Source organism: Thermobia domestica, chromosome 10 (assembly GCF_964235325.1).
Source record: "Thermobia domestica chromosome 10, izTheDome1.hap1.1, whole genome shotgun sequence".
Lineage (NCBI taxonomy): Eukaryota > Metazoa > Arthropoda > Insecta > Zygentoma > Lepismatidae > Thermobia > Thermobia domestica.
Genome location: NC_137463.1, coordinates 32193941 through 32210987, shown reverse-complemented (window position 1 = coordinate 32210987; position 17047 = coordinate 32193941). Strand labels below are relative to the sequence as shown.

The 17047-nt window shown below is 35.2% G+C and overlaps 1 protein-coding gene across 1 annotated transcript in view; it reads right to left on the bottom strand.

Moving 5' to 3' along the window:
- Nucleotides 1-6835: 6835 nt before the first annotated feature.
- LOC145662405 (methyl farnesoate epoxidase-like) overlaps nt 6836-17047 on the bottom strand; it is a 44236-nt gene continuing 34024 nt past the window's right edge. Inside the window, exons 7-8 of the mRNA XM_081727944.1 lie at nt 14713-14854; nt 6836-11593 (exon numbers count right to left, since the gene is read on the bottom strand). Coding sequence (XP_081584070.1) covers nt 11412-11593; nt 14713-14854 — 324 coding nt within the window. The 3' untranslated portion in view covers nt 6836-11411. The remainder of the gene's footprint in view (nt 11594-14712; nt 14855-17047) is intronic.

Here is a 17047-nt window from a genome sequence, read left to right as displayed (position 1 = left end):
AAACACCACGTCTCATCATCAGTTACAATCGATTTCAAGAAGTTTCGATCCTGTCGAGCACTTTTAACGATGTCTTTGCAATGCGCAATTCGATCAACTTTTTGGTCTTCGGTGAGTTTGTGTGGTACAAACCGCGAATTAACCTTCTTAAGGCCCAAAACTTCGGTCAAAATGCGGTATGCGGTTGTTTGAGGAATGCCTAATTCCATTTCAATAACTTTCACCGACGATTTTTTGTTATGTTTGATGAATTCACGCACTTTTTCGATGTTTTCTTCCGATAATCCGGTTCTGGGACGGCCTCATCTTTCGTCATCATCCAGCGTCTCTCTACCCGATTTGAATCGCCTGAACCACTCGTAAACTTGCGTACGGGATAGACACTCATCACCATATGCATTTTGTAGCATTTGGTGCGTTTCACTAAAAGTTTTACCCAGTTTAACACAAAACTCAATTGCAGCTCGTTGTTTGAAACTCATTTTCCGACCGATGTACACAACACACTGACAGTTGAAACGCAATAACTTTGTTGCCGTGCATCCAAATGTCATGACATTTATACCAGTTGTCAATGAGGGACTACGTCATCTACCGGTAAAATATTACAACAGATGGCACTAGTGGTACTATTTGTTTTCAAAAGTTCGGTTTCTTTCGGAATGGAGGGTGTATTGGGTGATCTGTATAATGCAGCAAAACCTATTGAATAAGAGTTTATTTTTACAGTAAAGTTAAGAAATTCTATGTTTGGTCTCTCTAATCCGTCACCAGAGCTGGATGCAAAAGTCATAAGTTCTAGGTTTTTAAGATAATATACTACTATCCCCCCACCCCTGCCCGTGTCTTGTCGTAAAACGGAATACCCTTGTACATCAATTTGTTCAGTATTAACAGATTTATCTAACCATGATTCAGTTACAATAAATATAGCACATTCATTCGTAGCGATAAGAGATCTTACTTCATCAATTTTCGGAAGAAGTGAGCGAACATTAGCATGCATAACGGTAAATTTTCTTTTGACATCTGCAGGTATTGTGCATACCACAGCACGGTTTCTGTTAATAACAGAGAGGTCAAGAATATGAGAATGTCCAGTAGAGTTACCCATAGTCGTACTCATAGTTACATTTATGACATACGGTACGTATTATGTATATTATAATATCTAACCCAGTGATTATCCTCCTGGCACTTACCTCAGATATGAGACAGAAGTTTGTAGGATATTTTGAACTTCTTACATTTTCCCGAGAATTCATACTTAGTAAGCTTAAGACACAATAAAACAATTTAAACGATATTACATAGTAAGAACGTAAAAAGCAGTAATGAGACATTTTGTGAGTATCTACAGTACAGTTGCAGTCAGGCTGCAAATGAACAAGGGCTTCCGTCGGTGGCTTAGATTGAGAAAAGGGGCACAGATCATGGAAACCACAAGCAACAACACTATAACATTTTAGATACAATGCAACACACTCACTAAATAAAGAATATAAGCACACAACGTATAAGATATTCACTATATATGAAACACGCTCCAGTTTATTGTCCATTTTCGAGCAAACGTTTTCGTAATAATGTTTTAAGCATGATTGTCTGCACATAATGAATATTAAAGAGTAAGTTATTTTGCACAGAAAGTTGCTGGTAATAAAAGCAGTCAAAACGAGATAATGTACAAAGGAGGAGTCAGTTTTTACTCACAGAGGTAGTACTTCTGCCTTGCACTTTATAAGAAGGACGGCACTAACCATTGGTTAAAAAAAATATTAGTGAAATAAAAATATAATAATAATAGAAAGAAACATAAAAGCACTTCCCAGTTTTGTTCTTCTGTGTAATTACACCGACTGAAGTTCCTTAGCTGTGGTTATGAAATGTTTTACCTTGTCTTTTATGATGACGATTTTCCCATCCTGTGTATATAAGTCCCTTGTACCGAATTTCGTTGTCGCCATCTTAAGGAGTTGTAATCTTGACTGGCACAGATCTTCTCTTATGGTGATTCCGCTGGATTTTAGTTTCCTTTTTATTGTGTGCAGAAAGTAGTGTTGCTGAGGAAAAGACAAAACGACATCGTCCAATATAAATAATTAAACCTTTTTGAAAACGTAATTGAATTTCCATGATACTTCACGAGATGAGAGAGCCCCCCTTCGTGAACAACACTAGCAAAAATCACGAAATTTACGTCGTTATCGTTAATGGTATGTATAAGTTTCGAATATAAATAACCCTTACAACTATACTGATGTAATCGCAGTTCTCATTCTTGACATATCAGCATTTGAGATTAAGAAATAAACGCTTATAGAATACCTTATTCTGAGAGATCATACTTTTAACCCTGTAGCTGTAAGAGGCTCTAAAAACAAAGATAGTTAAACAAAAAAATATTGTTTCTGGGTAACATTTACTGTTGACTGGGTTTAACAAACGGTTCTGAAAACTGAAAATATTTTTACAACCGGTTCTAGCAAACCGGCTGAATAGCACCACTGGACCGTGGGGAATTCCATCGTAACAGTTAGAGTGCTCATCATCGGCACGAGAGACCCGTAATCGATTCCTTGTGGGAGCTTATGTGGTTCAGATTCCACGTTAAGATGCGCTCAACAAAATACTAAACTCCAAATCAATCCACTACCCAACCAATCGACGTCGGAATCGGGAGCGCCTTTCCGTCATAATTAGAGTATGATGGCTCAATGATAGAGCGCTCACTTTTGGTTTCAAGGTCATAGGCTCGATTCCAGGCTATACTATGTGTGTTTGTGTTGAACAGTGTTGCCAATTTGGGGAAAATGTCGCTAAATCTATGGGATTTGTCATCCAGGATAGCGACAAAAATTAATTTTTCCGATTAGCGACTTTTTTAAATGATTTTGGAATGACGATTTGGCGATTTACTTACAAATCTAGCGACTTTTGTGCTACAAACAACTTGTCCTAAAATAAGTACTATTAGCTCAAATCAGTTCACATATATATGTCTTTTTCCTTTTGCTTATTTGAATCAGTGCAGGTGTCAACGATCTGGGAAAGTACACAACATTTATCTCTATATTCCCACTTTGATTGCTGTTATCTCTTATCTTCTACCGGGGACCAACTCCAGCTTTTAATGACATTTAGTTTACAGAGCTTCCGTTTAGAGGCACAAATAATACATTACCGATAACAAACTGATTATCTGTAGAAGCATGACTAGAACTGAAGTAAGATTTTTTCTAGACCTTTAATTTTTTTTTCGTTTTTCTAAACTCATTTTTGATTTCGTTGAAGCAAAATTGAAGTTAAAAATATTTAAAAGTGAAATTATTGTTAGTTATATATGAGTCTTTAATATAAGTTCTTGTAGATAGTACTATAGCTTGAATTGATCACGTATCTTATATATATGAAATGACTCCAATTTTGGGTGAAAAGTCGCTAAAATATATATGAAAGAGGCAAAATTCCACGAAAAATATTTTAGCGACTTTTCACCCAAAATTGGAGTAATTTCATCTCCTATTTAGCGACTTTTTGTAACAACTTGTTGGCAACACTGGTGTTGAACACACATAGTATACACATTCTGTCCATTGGTTTCTTAAGAGTTCTTTTTTGCCTTCCACTTCATTCCTCAGTTCCTTTCATAAATAATTTCGTTCATTCATCATCTGTTTCCTTTATCCTCCAGGACATAATTGTGCGATGTTCCATTTCATTTCATAGTATTAGACCAATAATGCAGTCTTGAATTTCCGAAATCACTTTTAATTGTTCACTCCTCAACCTGTGAGTAGATCATGAGTATTTAGGTATCTAAATTAATTATAATATTTAATCTGGCACTTGTAAACTACTATGCATGAATTATTTGTTTTCCTCGAAGACAATTTCAAGTGTTGTTTTTCTTCTCTGTCTAGAAGCACTTAGCTTAGTATCGAAAAGAACATCGCTTTTCAGCAAACACTAGATTTGTTTGTGGGAGTTGCTCACAGACCTCACATGAAAGCAGCAGGTCTCTCGGAGAAGTTAACTCACGTGAACAGGGTTGAAAATATTTTCTCCTCTTATGGGGCGTTTACACTTAGTCGATTTGCGTTCGATTCAGTTGAATTGACGTCACTTTCAACTGAATCGACCGTGTAAACGGGAATTCAACTTAATCGCTTGTTGATCGAAAGCGACTAATCGACTGGCAACTGAATTAAAAGACGTTCTATTTTCTGTGGTTGAAATAATTGAACACATCCATCGATCTGATTCGGCCTAGTTGCTTCGATTTAGTGGCAAATGCAGCGAGTCGATTTAGTCGTGCGACTAAATCGATTCAGTCGTGCGACTAAATCGACCAAGTGTAAACGCCCCATTACCCGGCTGACATTTCTTTCGTGACTACAAATATTGAATACCAGATTAAAGGGAGTAAACTAATAAATTCTACTTGAAATAAAATAAGCTAGTGATATTTGGTGTTACAAAGTTTTGTAGTATATTTTAGATTGGATTATAGATTAACTTAAGAATTACGGGGACAAGTGGTGATTTCAAGGATCGGCCGTGGGAAATTTCTCCCCGAGAACCATGACATTTCCTCCGGACCACATATTCTATCGTGGTTAATGTGGATTCCCAGTATTTTCATTTCATCCCCAGTATATTGAAATTCGCCACCAGCAGAAAAAAATTCTGGAATCATCACTGATAGGGAAAATTGATTCAACAATTATACATATTTCATCGTGAAAATGTTATTCCGATGTCTTTTAAATCCTCTTCCTTGGTTGCGTTTGCCTATATTTCCCAGTTACCATAGGCACATTTGAGGAGCGTTACCCACCATCTCTTCTGCATTCTTAGTTTCTTACCTGTCCACCAGCTGCGTACACATTTATAATATTCTTGCAAATAAATAAGAGCGAAAACCACGCACGAATCTGTACTAAGTGACCAACTCAAGCTAAGTTTTCATTTATTTCGATTCCAAGCAGAGCACAATTTGAGGGATCACGCGTGATTTTGTCCGCGGAAGCAGACACATTAGCGATGGTGATGTGTGCATAAGAAAAGACAATAGTGGAAAACATCAACCTCTTGCTTTTGCCCTGTAATTGATCGAAACACATTCGTTACATATGTAAGTAATCTGTGATTATAGAAACAGCGTTAAGAAGTATGGTTCATAATTATATAATTATAATGCAAAACTAGATTCTAGTGACCACCTACTACAGATTGGTGCATATTTTTTGTATTAATTTGAACATTACTCTAGCAGGCAGTTCTACCAAATTTTGTCGCATTTTTTACATCTTCAGGTTAGGTTAGAGCTTTGTATTTATTGTAGCAGAGCATGAACTAAATTAAGAGCTCCATTGCTACTTGCAGATTGACTTCAGGAGGGCTCAGTATAAATACAGTGTGGACATATGGCACAAGACACGAATCAACTTGTACTTGATGGCCATTATATAGCACGAATGCTATCTAACCGATTTAAGGTAGGAGCGCAGCAGGGGGTCCCGAGTGATAGCGAGCGGGTGCGTCCGTAATGAGTAGGGGCGTCAGCGACGGGGATATATGCATAAACGAGGATAATGGAAGAGCGCACACTTACACATATAATACTTTCATTATCACTTAAAATTGATTTAATTATGCTGTGATTGATTGTAATTACTTATATTCACACTCTCATTCCTTCACGAAAAATGTTTCACATCGTATTTTACCTATAAATTTTCTACTTGATAGAACCGTCTGCTCGAGTGAACCAATAATTTGCTTACGCGTACATCCACGATCGCAAATTCGCCTGTTCCCTACGGATGCACCTCGACTATAGCCCTCCAGCGTCACCTTGACACAAACCATAATAGATGCAAAAATAGCTTGTAATGAGCAGCTTGCAAAATTTGTGCATGGTTTTGAGACGTGTGGCTTTCACTAGATGTACTAGCTAAGTATGTATGTGTCTTACACAATTGTACGCAATTGGTTGATAACACTCTAGGAATAACTTCATAATAAGTTTTACGCTATTTGCATGGAATTTTGACAAGAAAATACTGTATTTATAAACATAATCTTTAAGTCCTCCTAAGATTAACTTTCCTGGAAAATTGTTTAGAAAATACATTCTCAAAAATATTATGAGGTGATGTCAAAAAGATGTAATTTATTTCTAGTGGGATCTATGTTGTAAAGCTACAGCCTCAGGTTTTCTAGCTACATATTTTCCTTGTTTCTTTTTCCGAGTTAACAGACTTTACCTGAAAAGTAAAAAAAAAAAAAAAAAAAACTGTATTCCTAATCTACACCTTTATTTTTCCACTTTTGTATTTCAAGAACAAAGTTCAAAAAAATTATTTCATTTTCTTGACATGACATGCATTGTATCTATGCAATTACTTCTTACGATTGTTAAGTGTTTTATAATAGTAGAATTGAGCTTCGGAGCATATCTTCAACTGTTTTTGACAAATTTTTTGCCTCGCCAGAGGTGCCACCAGCCCTCAGTGTTAACCGTACCCGAGGGATCAGTTTAAAAACTTTAAGCATTGCACAGTCAAGGGAAAGTTTGAGGTATCCCACAGGTACGGTTCGTGTAGGGAACCCCTACGCGGTCGACTATGTATATTGCCCTTGGTATAAGTTACTTATCAAATATTCCTCTTTTCCAAACAAATTTTTATTACTCTCACTAGAGACCGAGGCTCTGTCTTGGTTATTGAGTAAATTTAGAGGTTATAATGGTTTTCATTGAAATGGTTATATTTCGACCCATCAAATTTGACCAGGACCATCCTCTCTGAGATGTTATCTAAAAGTTGTCAGCCTAATTTCTTGAATGTTTGATTTGGTGGGCACATCTCGATTATTGCCAAAATTTGAAGGACCTCTCTAGGATGTAAGAAATCAGATTTTGATGCGTCACAGATGTCTTATCCATTTAATTTCACAACTTGGGAAAGATTACATGTCTTTTACCTAGTTTTTGACCCTTATATTTGGTTCCTCAAATAAATGATCCCTTTAATTTTTAGCAATAAAAGCACCCATCCAAATACGGACCCACTTTCGAAACCCTAATGTGATTATTACTGCCAATATTTGACTCACCATAATAATATCTCCGCTAATGTCTGTGAATTCCTATATTTTACCTCCAATGGATACACATGCAGCTTACAGATCGTAATTAAAACATCTGAATGTTTTATAAAATGTCGTTTATTACCAAAAAGAGTAATGGCAAATCCTAATAACTGTAGATAAATAAACGAAATGAGAATAATTTATTTCAGGTTCTCTATACTGCTGTTCACATCAATTATGTTTACTATTTGTATCATCTTTCTTACAATTATATTCTTACTAATAAAGACCTTCATTAACGAATGAAGAACAGCTACTCTATTCCTGCTACTAAACTTAACTTTTGTACATACATTCAATGATTGTATTTTATTTTATTACTTATTATAGATATAGTGTATAATAATGTAGTCATAAATCATTACATCAATATTACGAATTAATATTTTCTTCATCCTCTTATGTAAAATTACTAAATTACATGAAATCCATGACCAAACTTTGATTGGGAACAAACTTTATTTCGTTGAATATGACTCTCGAAATAATAGGAATTATATAAAATAAATTGCTCTCTCAGTGGCTTCAAGTTCTTTCTCTCAAATCCCAGATCATACATGATTTTAAGAACATTTAGATCACTACCTTGATCAAAAGTCCCTAATAACTTATATATTGAATCTTATATATTGCTTCAAACCTAAAACTCTTTGCAGTTTCTGTATTATTATTATTATTATTTAAATACATCAGATAAATACACGAATAATATACCTACGTACAGTAAGTTGGCCTAAGTAAATAATGATTTCAACAAAATAAAAACTCTCAAAATTATTATTGTTACTGAATGACACGGTTTAGCGTTACAGAAGTGTCTTTCTTATTTTCTTGAAAACTGACGTGGAAATTTGTCCTGGTAGGAGAAAGAAGATGGAGTCCAAGTAGATAAGTATAAGATAGGTTTGCTATAATTTTTATCACTTTTTTAACTTTAAACAATTTAAGTTCATTGCAATCTTAAAATACTCATTATAATTTAAATATGTTTAGCGCCGCTTCTCCCCCTTAAATACAATAAATATGGTAAAAAATTTACTTATAACCGGATACTTTGAAAATATTTATGTTGAACGGAAATTACAATTTAAGAGTTGATGAGTTCTTTCCCACTAACCATATTGTGCATGGTTGTCTTGTTAGGGTCCGAATGAAGAGCTTACGGAGAGTACATTTCAGCATCAGTTTCATATCAGTAAGTTGGTTGGTCCTCAAGCAACATCAATTTCTTTGTTTACAAATTAATCGGCTTTTCTCCATTTTGTTTGGAAAACACGCATGAGCCTTTCCACTTATATAGTTAATTTTGTTCATCTCATGTAGAATTTCATTCATTACCTATTTATTATATTAATGTAGAATTTCATTAATTACCTATTTATTACAACAATTTATGATAATTGGTACGTAATTACTATTTCTATTAAATAACTGTTACCTTTTTAATAAATATAAACATAGAAATGATAAGACGTAGAAGTTTATAAATTGTGAAAATATACTACATATGCCTTTGAAAATACAACAAATAGAAAAATTGATGAATCATACATTCTTAATTGTAATTAAGATAGCAGTAATAAAAGGAAATAATTCACGTTTACGAATACAGAGGCATGAAGGTGAAATATTATACTTTGTGAAAAAAGGTAAATTTCATATTCTGGCACCGAATCAAAATGTTAAGCATATGTCATGTTAAAATGAAAGTTAATAGAAAATATTTTAGAATATTAAAATGACTTTTACATAAATCAACCGATTTGGGAACTTTGTTTATCCTTGTTTATTTGTTAAAAATAATGTCTTTCAAGTGTTCTCATAAAACGTTCCCCTTAGAAATAAGGGGAACGTTTTATATACTGGTATTTAATTTTTGTCTTTTGAGCTACAGGTTTTAAGATAAATGACGGAAATTAGACAGAAAACGCCATACACAGCATAAACTGTTGATATTTACTTTAGTATCAATAGGTCCACAACTGCAACCCAGAGGTCATATGTGTTTTCAAGATTAAGGCTATTTCGCCCATTTCTTGCATTCGAACGTTGATGAAATCGTTCATGGAAACAGGATCGATGCTATCCTAATTTAGGAGGCATACTTTTGTAAAGTTTACGGAAGACATATGAATTCTGATTTCGAAAGAGGAACACATGAGTAATCTGAATTTGTGTATCTTACTTGTGATATGTGTAAAATACGAGAATATGTACTACAAAGTGTACATTTGTAAGCACGTAAGAACGCACCCTTAAACACAGAAGCCATAGTAAACAGTGTTGTAGGTCGTGATCCCTAATAATCGAAGTATTCGAAAGTTCTCCGACTCCTTTCACTGAGCAGTCTGAAATAACATATTGACAATGATGATAGTGTCCAAAAATAGTGTAAGAGAACGGTGAAACTCAGTGATGTGCTATTCAAATACAAAATTAGAGCAGAAGTAAATGTGTTCTTTACCAGGTATCCACAACGAAGACATGATGATGTGATGAACAATATGAATACAGATATACAAAATGATCACATGAGTCTCGCAAAACAGGGCCACACTCAACGCATGTGTTTTTATACCATATGAACTTATTTTCCCACTGTCCTCTTTTATACGTATACTCAACGTCGCGGACGGGCTAACACATATGAAGGCACCTCTGGGAGCTCCTGCTCTGATTTGGTTAGATAATATTCGTGCTTTTTTAATGGACACCTAGCACAAGTGGTTTGTGTTTTATACATTGTAGTTTTTTGCCAACTCAGCTCTCTTAAACACAATTTGCACTCATTAATGCAATTTTTCGCTTATGAAACACTTTCTAAGGCAGTAAGAGTACATTTTCTGTTAAGAGAAGTCAATATTTTATCAATGTAAGCTTAACTCCCTAACATAGGATAGAATGATAAGATTAACAGCTGAATCAAGAAGAAGTAGGGCCAGAAGAATATGGCGAAACTGCTGGGAGTGTTAACAATGTCAATGAAAAAACTACAAATATCAACAGGACGAAAATAACCCATTACATTACATTTCGGTCTTTATATTCTCTAACGATAAGAAAGTTTACATTGAAATACATACTTGATTACATTAGTCTCTATAACTTTATAATAAATTAAAACATACATTTTCAAGATATTTGAGATAATTTTCAAAATCGCTTTAAATAAAGATAGGAAGTACATGTAAATGTGAAATTAATTACGAGAAATATCGTTAACAAATGTAAAAGAAATAACTAACACAAAAGTAGCCTAAACAATAATAAAGTTACATGGACGTGATATAAGAAATTACAGAAAGGCAGGAGCAATTAAACACTATCTGTAACTAAGAGAAAACTTGTTCGTTACAACGTAGAGCCAAAAGTTTGATTTACAAGTATTAATATTGAAAACGACATGCTTGTATGAATTAAGGTGGATAAGTCGAATGAAATCGAGTATACTCAGGTTAATCAGTCAAATAGTTCAACATCACATTCCGCTCGAAGTTCAGAAATTGAAATTTGAAGTGTTGTCGAAAGTTATGGAAAAGGCAATGATAAAAGTCAAATGGTCTAAATGCATTCTGATGACTTCAGGGAACGACAAAAGGGAAAATTCCCTCAGGGGCAAAAAAAAAAAAAAAAAAAAATCCTCCCAGCCATATCACAGTTCATGCTCAATGTAGGTTACTGGTATCTGGACATCACGCTTTTTCAACTGCTCATCTAAACCCTATAAAGAGTCTCAGGCCGAAATCTGAAATCAGTAGGCCTACTGTTTACATGTTCAGGAGAAAGACACTAGAAACAATAGTTTTAACACGTAAAGGGGGTAATCCTACCTAAACGAAACTTTCTAGTGTGTTGAACCATACAATGCGTTCAATTTCTACTTTTGTTATGTATTCCACATATAATATTACAATGAAATTAGGAAGTTTCTTTTGGCCCACACTGTATTTCATAAATCTTCACATACTCTAGCCAGAACATATAACTTAGGTTAAATGCTTTAAGTACGATATATTCAATAAATTGAAACAGATTTTGATTCAGCAAATCAACATATGATTTTTTTTTCATATTGCATTGGATTATACAAAGAACATGTAAATAATCTAACCTAACTAGAGCTTAAAATTCAAATAATTATAACTGTCTTTAATCAATGTAACTTATGTACGATTTCTATCAAGATTTATTATTTATAATTAATAGATAGAGAAAAATTAATCGGTGTGGCAATACAAAGTATTAGTTGTTAGTTACTCTCGAATATTTAGTGTTACAAAGTAAGGCTTCGGAGATAGAGTAACTCCGTCATGTCCATGTTGACTTGGTAGTGAATGGTTTGGTGCTGAGGTTATGTTGAATGTCTGAAGAACAGCGGTGAAAATCAGAAACATGCTCGTACGTGCCAGGCCTTCTCCCAAACAACGGCGTTTACCTTTAACAAACAAGAAAAATAAGAGAACATACGTTGTTAACTAATAATAAACAAAGGTAAATTGCCTTTTGTTGTATTTAGTTTGGTTATACGCTCGTTTTAGTAATTTATTACCAAGGGCTTCATTTACACAACAGTCGTCGCGAAATTTGCGGATTGCAACGCAACGCAACGCAATGTCAATAATGCAATAAGTAACTATAACAGCAAAGCCAACTATGGCAAAGTTGTAATTGGTTCAGCGTCTAAGGCAACATAATGTGACTATCCAGAACACTCTACCAAAACCAGAAGTTCAAATTTACTGTTACTTCCGGTTTCAATACTAATTTTCGTAAAACAAAAGCAGTAGATGCTATCAAGATGCAATTTTTTTTAATTGATTCAGCATTTCAAGAATACGATCTATTTTCGCCATTAACCTTCTCTTCAAAACGTAAGTGGTTAAAATTAGCTGTTTTTGTTTCAATGTATATCACGATAGAACGAAAACGAAAACAGCAAGAAGTTGTTTTTGCACGCGAGTCTCAAGGCAACGTACTATGACTTTCCCGAACATTCTACTAAAATCGGAAATGGTCGAAATTTACTACTACTTCCGGTTTCGGTACTGAATTTCAAGCGACAGAAACGGTAAAAGATATTGAGATGCGTTTTTTTTTAAAAAAATAACTGATTCAACGTTCTAAGAATATCTTCTGCCTTTCCATTAACCATCTATTTAAACCAGAAGTGGTTAAAACAAACCATTTTCGATTGCAACCTTTATCGCCAAGGAACGAAAACGGCAACAGATAGCAAGAAGCGCTTTTTTGCAAACGATTCAGTGTCCCAAGACAATATGACAAGTTGTTAAAATTAACAATTTTCAGTTTCAATCTATCGCTATAAAACAAGAACGGCAGCAGATAGCAAGAAGTGTTTCTTTAGGCGATTAAGCGTCTCAAGACAACATACTATGATTATGCACAATACTCTACCGAAATCGAAAGTGAGTTAAATTTACTATTACTTCTTGTTTCAAATAGATATTTTTGTAGAACAGAAACGATAAATGCTATCAATATGTAGTTTCTCGCAATCGATTCAGAGTCCCAAGAATAGTTTTATCCCCTCCCTTAGCTCTATATTCAAACCAGAAGTGGCTGAAATAAAATATTTTTGGCTTCAACCTTTATCCATAGAACAGAAACAGTACGGTAAAGGATAGTAATTAATGACTTTTTCAAATATGGTTTCAACGTCCGAGGAACAGGTTCTGTCCTTGATCTTAATACTCTATTGCAACCAGTACTGATACATGCACCACTTCAAGTTTGAATATTGATTTCACGTTATTTGGAGGTCTTAGTTTTATACTGTGAATCGATACTCACTTGTTTTAACTGAACTTTTCCAATTAACGACCAAATGTTCATGCTAGTAATATCAAATTTCAATTAAGTTATTTAAAATTATGAGACATTCTTTAAAACTATATATATATATATTGATTTGTTTATATCAAGGATGTTATAAGTAGAGGATCTGCAAATATGTATCTTCATCCTATTAAATCGATAAAGCCAAAAACAACCGAGCATCGGCACGTCTGATTGGCTACTCTCGTTTCTGCCATCGTCTGATTGGTTACTTTCGTTTCCACCATGATTGTTTGCTGAAAACATTGCGATCCTATTGGGCGGAGTGGGCAGAGTAGGGGTGGCGAAACTGTGATGTATATCTTCAAGATTTTGTTGTAAGGGCAGATCCTCTATTTTATAAGATCCTTGGTTTATATACATATTTATTTGAATATACCATTATCTAATTTGAAAATTAAACATTTATATTAAAAGAGATAGAAGAAGAAAGAGATTAGCTGTGATTCGCATAATACTGGAAATGCCTCCAATGTGACGACCGTTTGTGCCAGTGATGGCGGAATGTTCATGATGCCAAGTTCAACATGGTTTACGTTTAACATTTAATCTTCAGGTTTCAAATAAAGGAGGTGGTTCTGAATTCGATACGTTTATATATACTTGTTCAGGACTTACCAGTATCGACAGCGGCTCGACAACGACTTTACACTTTTTCCGCCGGCGGCTCGCTTAGCGGTAACGTGACTGCTTCCGCCAAAATGTCGCACGCTCGTTGGTCAGCGATTTATGGGTTTTACGACCACAAATCCGTACGCAAGCAGCCGGATGAATAAATGCCTGGGTCTCAAGGGCCAGGTTTCGGAGGAATCAAATTAAATTACTAAATATTACCGTTTTCCTGTAATCAAACTGAAAAAATAATCGAAAAATTGCTTTGTAGGAACAGTAGTGTGCATAATTGCGCTAGTGTAACTCACCACATATTTATAGCTCTACCACTTCGTCCACAGATTTTACATGAAATATCATTAGCCGGTGAACATTTACTTTATTCGTCGTCTTCCTCACCGGGGGCCACTTACACATATGTTCTTGTCATTTTCGCTTGACCAGCAACTTGGTACAGTTGCCAAACAATTGTTCATTTGCTAAAGCACTACGGTATAATGTACGCACATTTTCATCACTCACAAAAAGTCTTCTCCCATTTGTAAACGTGTAAACTCTCTTTGTAAAAGTTTGAAGGACTCCACCCATACTGCATCACTATGTAACAAATGAAGAACGCGAACCGAACTTACAAGCAGCGCGACCAGACGACGATTTCTCCAATCAGGCTCTTGAGCTACAAAACTGCATCGCGGGCACTTTAGCGGAACAACTGCTATCGTCGCTGGCGAGCTGCCAGCGGGAAAGAGCCACAAAAGGCATAAGCGGGCAACGCCAACATCCCGACTTGACATCGCCTGTGTTGACGGCCTCACCGCTGAAGTAGGAGGCGGTCTGCCATCGATGGCGGCAAATTGTCAATTCGGGAGAAGTGATGCAGTGTTAATCAATTTTAGGCAATAATATTAATGATATAATTACTGAACGTATAATGCCTCGATTACACATGTAAATTTACAATAAAGATATCTAAATTTTCTACTCTCAATTCTGGCTGAAAAGCATAATAGAATTATTCATATTTAAAAGTTTATTCAATATAATTTTATTAATAATCGTAACATAATTTTTATTTAGGCATCTTACCAAAACCAAAAGGAATAAGCCAATCATCCTGCTGTAGTTTTCCATTTTTATCCATAAATCGTTCTGGTTGAAATTTTTCTGGTTCCTCCCAGTGATTTGGGTCCATGTGAACACTCCAAAGACTCACCAATATAGTCGTATCCTAAAGAGGAGAACACAAGGATATGAATTTTTCATAAAGTTACTTTAGGAGGGAAAAATAAAAGTCATCTCTTAATTTAATATCTTCCGAAAAAATAAAGTTATATAATTTTATACTAGAAGCTTGGTCTGTGAGATAGCAGTTGGATTTTTAAATTTTATTCGCGATGACAGCTGATGTTATTTAGGTCCTACTTTAAGCTGCAAGTACACGTCTCAAATAAGTGTTGCATTTAAAGGATGTTACCGCACTCCTTCCTCAACCTTGAAGGTCATCCGAGCTGCTACCAATAAACTTTTCAGACCCCAAAGCTATAAATTCTATACTAATATCGGTCATGTTCAATTATTTTGGATAAGAGAAGGAGAAAGCAATCAAAGCCCCCCCATTCTCATATACACAACCATTTCAGAGTATTGAACTGAAAACTTATGGAAAGAAGTTCTGCCTTCCTTACTAAAGTGCAATTTTAAAGTGGCTTTTGGGGATCGTAAACTTCCTGTGGACATGGTTTTAAGGATAGTGAGTTTTCTGTTTGGAACCATGATCCGATTTTGAATATTCTCTGTTTATAACCGCATTTTCTTTTTTTTACGCCTCTGACTATATTTCAAGGACGTAAATCCCATGTTGTAATAATATTGAGGAAAAAAACATGACAAATATTTGCAGATAAGTACACTATATACACTTATTTATTGCTATTACATCATTTTCTTAATTTGTATTTAATATTCACATATAAAAGAGAACGTACAAATCCTTTGTTAGCTCATCACGCTAATACGGCTGAACCAATTTCTTTCATTTTTGGGGGGTTATTAAGATTTGGACCCTAGATGGTTTTTATCATATCACTTTAATTTTCAATTACCAGTGTCTTGAGATAATTGACCATTCAAGTGTCCATAACGTAGAAATCCTTTGTTAGCTCATCATAGCTAAATCTAACCGTATTTATATGCAACCCACATGACCGTGTCACTCGGCGGGTTAACATAAATGACAGGCGATATAATGTTAACATTTACTGCAATCTTCTATGGTTTTTATCATATCACTTGAAAGCGAAAAAGGAAAAATTATCTAAGTAACAAAGTTTATTGCGTTCCGGGGTGACCCCAGCGAAGCGGGGTGAACGCTGCTAGTATTCACATATAATATAACAACATTCTGTCAATATCCACAGTAGTACTGGCCCCACCCTATCTCACTTTTGATTATGCAATTCGGGGCTCATGGACCATAGTGAATGAATCAGGGATGCTTTGGCCCGGGATTGCGTCACCTATTGAAATTTTGCTTATGCTTATTCAGGGGCCATGCACGCTGGTGCGAATGAGTCAGAGATACCTTGACCTTGCTATGACGTCATTGAAATGGAAGTTTTGGATCAGATGTTATGATGATTCTTTAAAATTACTAAAAATTTGGTCTTGATGATTCATTACGTTATGAAATAATACAGGTTTACGAGTGCTTTTTATTTTTCGTTCCCTTTTATGGCATAAAATTTGGAGATTGTTATCCCTTTGATGAAATGGACTAACACTGGTGCAAATGAAATCCACCCACGGTTATGCCGTTTAGGCTAAAGGAGACGGTGACGATGAGAAATGAATGAAAGTGTGGGAGAAAATTGGAGTATCCCGAGCATAATGTTGCCCACCACAAAACTATTTTGGCGGGGTTTGAACCAGGGACCACATACAGCAGAGGTGAACGCTCTATCACTGAGCCACCGCACCCCTACTGGTATGAATGAATTAGAGGTATTTGGTTCGAGCTAATATGTTCGTTTGACGTCACTGAACTGGGACTTTTAGCTTGGAGGTTATGATGGCTTTTTCGTTCCCTTTTATGGGTATAAAATTACTAAAACAAGGTTTGATCTCTTTCTTGATGATCTATTACATTATGAATTAGTAGACCACAGTAATAGTTTAAATTAGTATTAGTATTAATATGAAACTCGAAAACTTTGGAGTTCCTCCGTGGCTAACCGGTTAGCGTATGCGCCTTAACGTGGGAGACCAGGGTTCGACTCCCGGAAGGAGTTCATGCGGTCTGGATTTCATGTTATTTAGTAGGTTCTATCCTCGCTGCTGAACGGGACGTTAAACTCAAAATCAACTTAACTCGAAAACTTTGGGAGGAATACTTGATTTTAGTTAAGGTTTAGTTTCATTCATG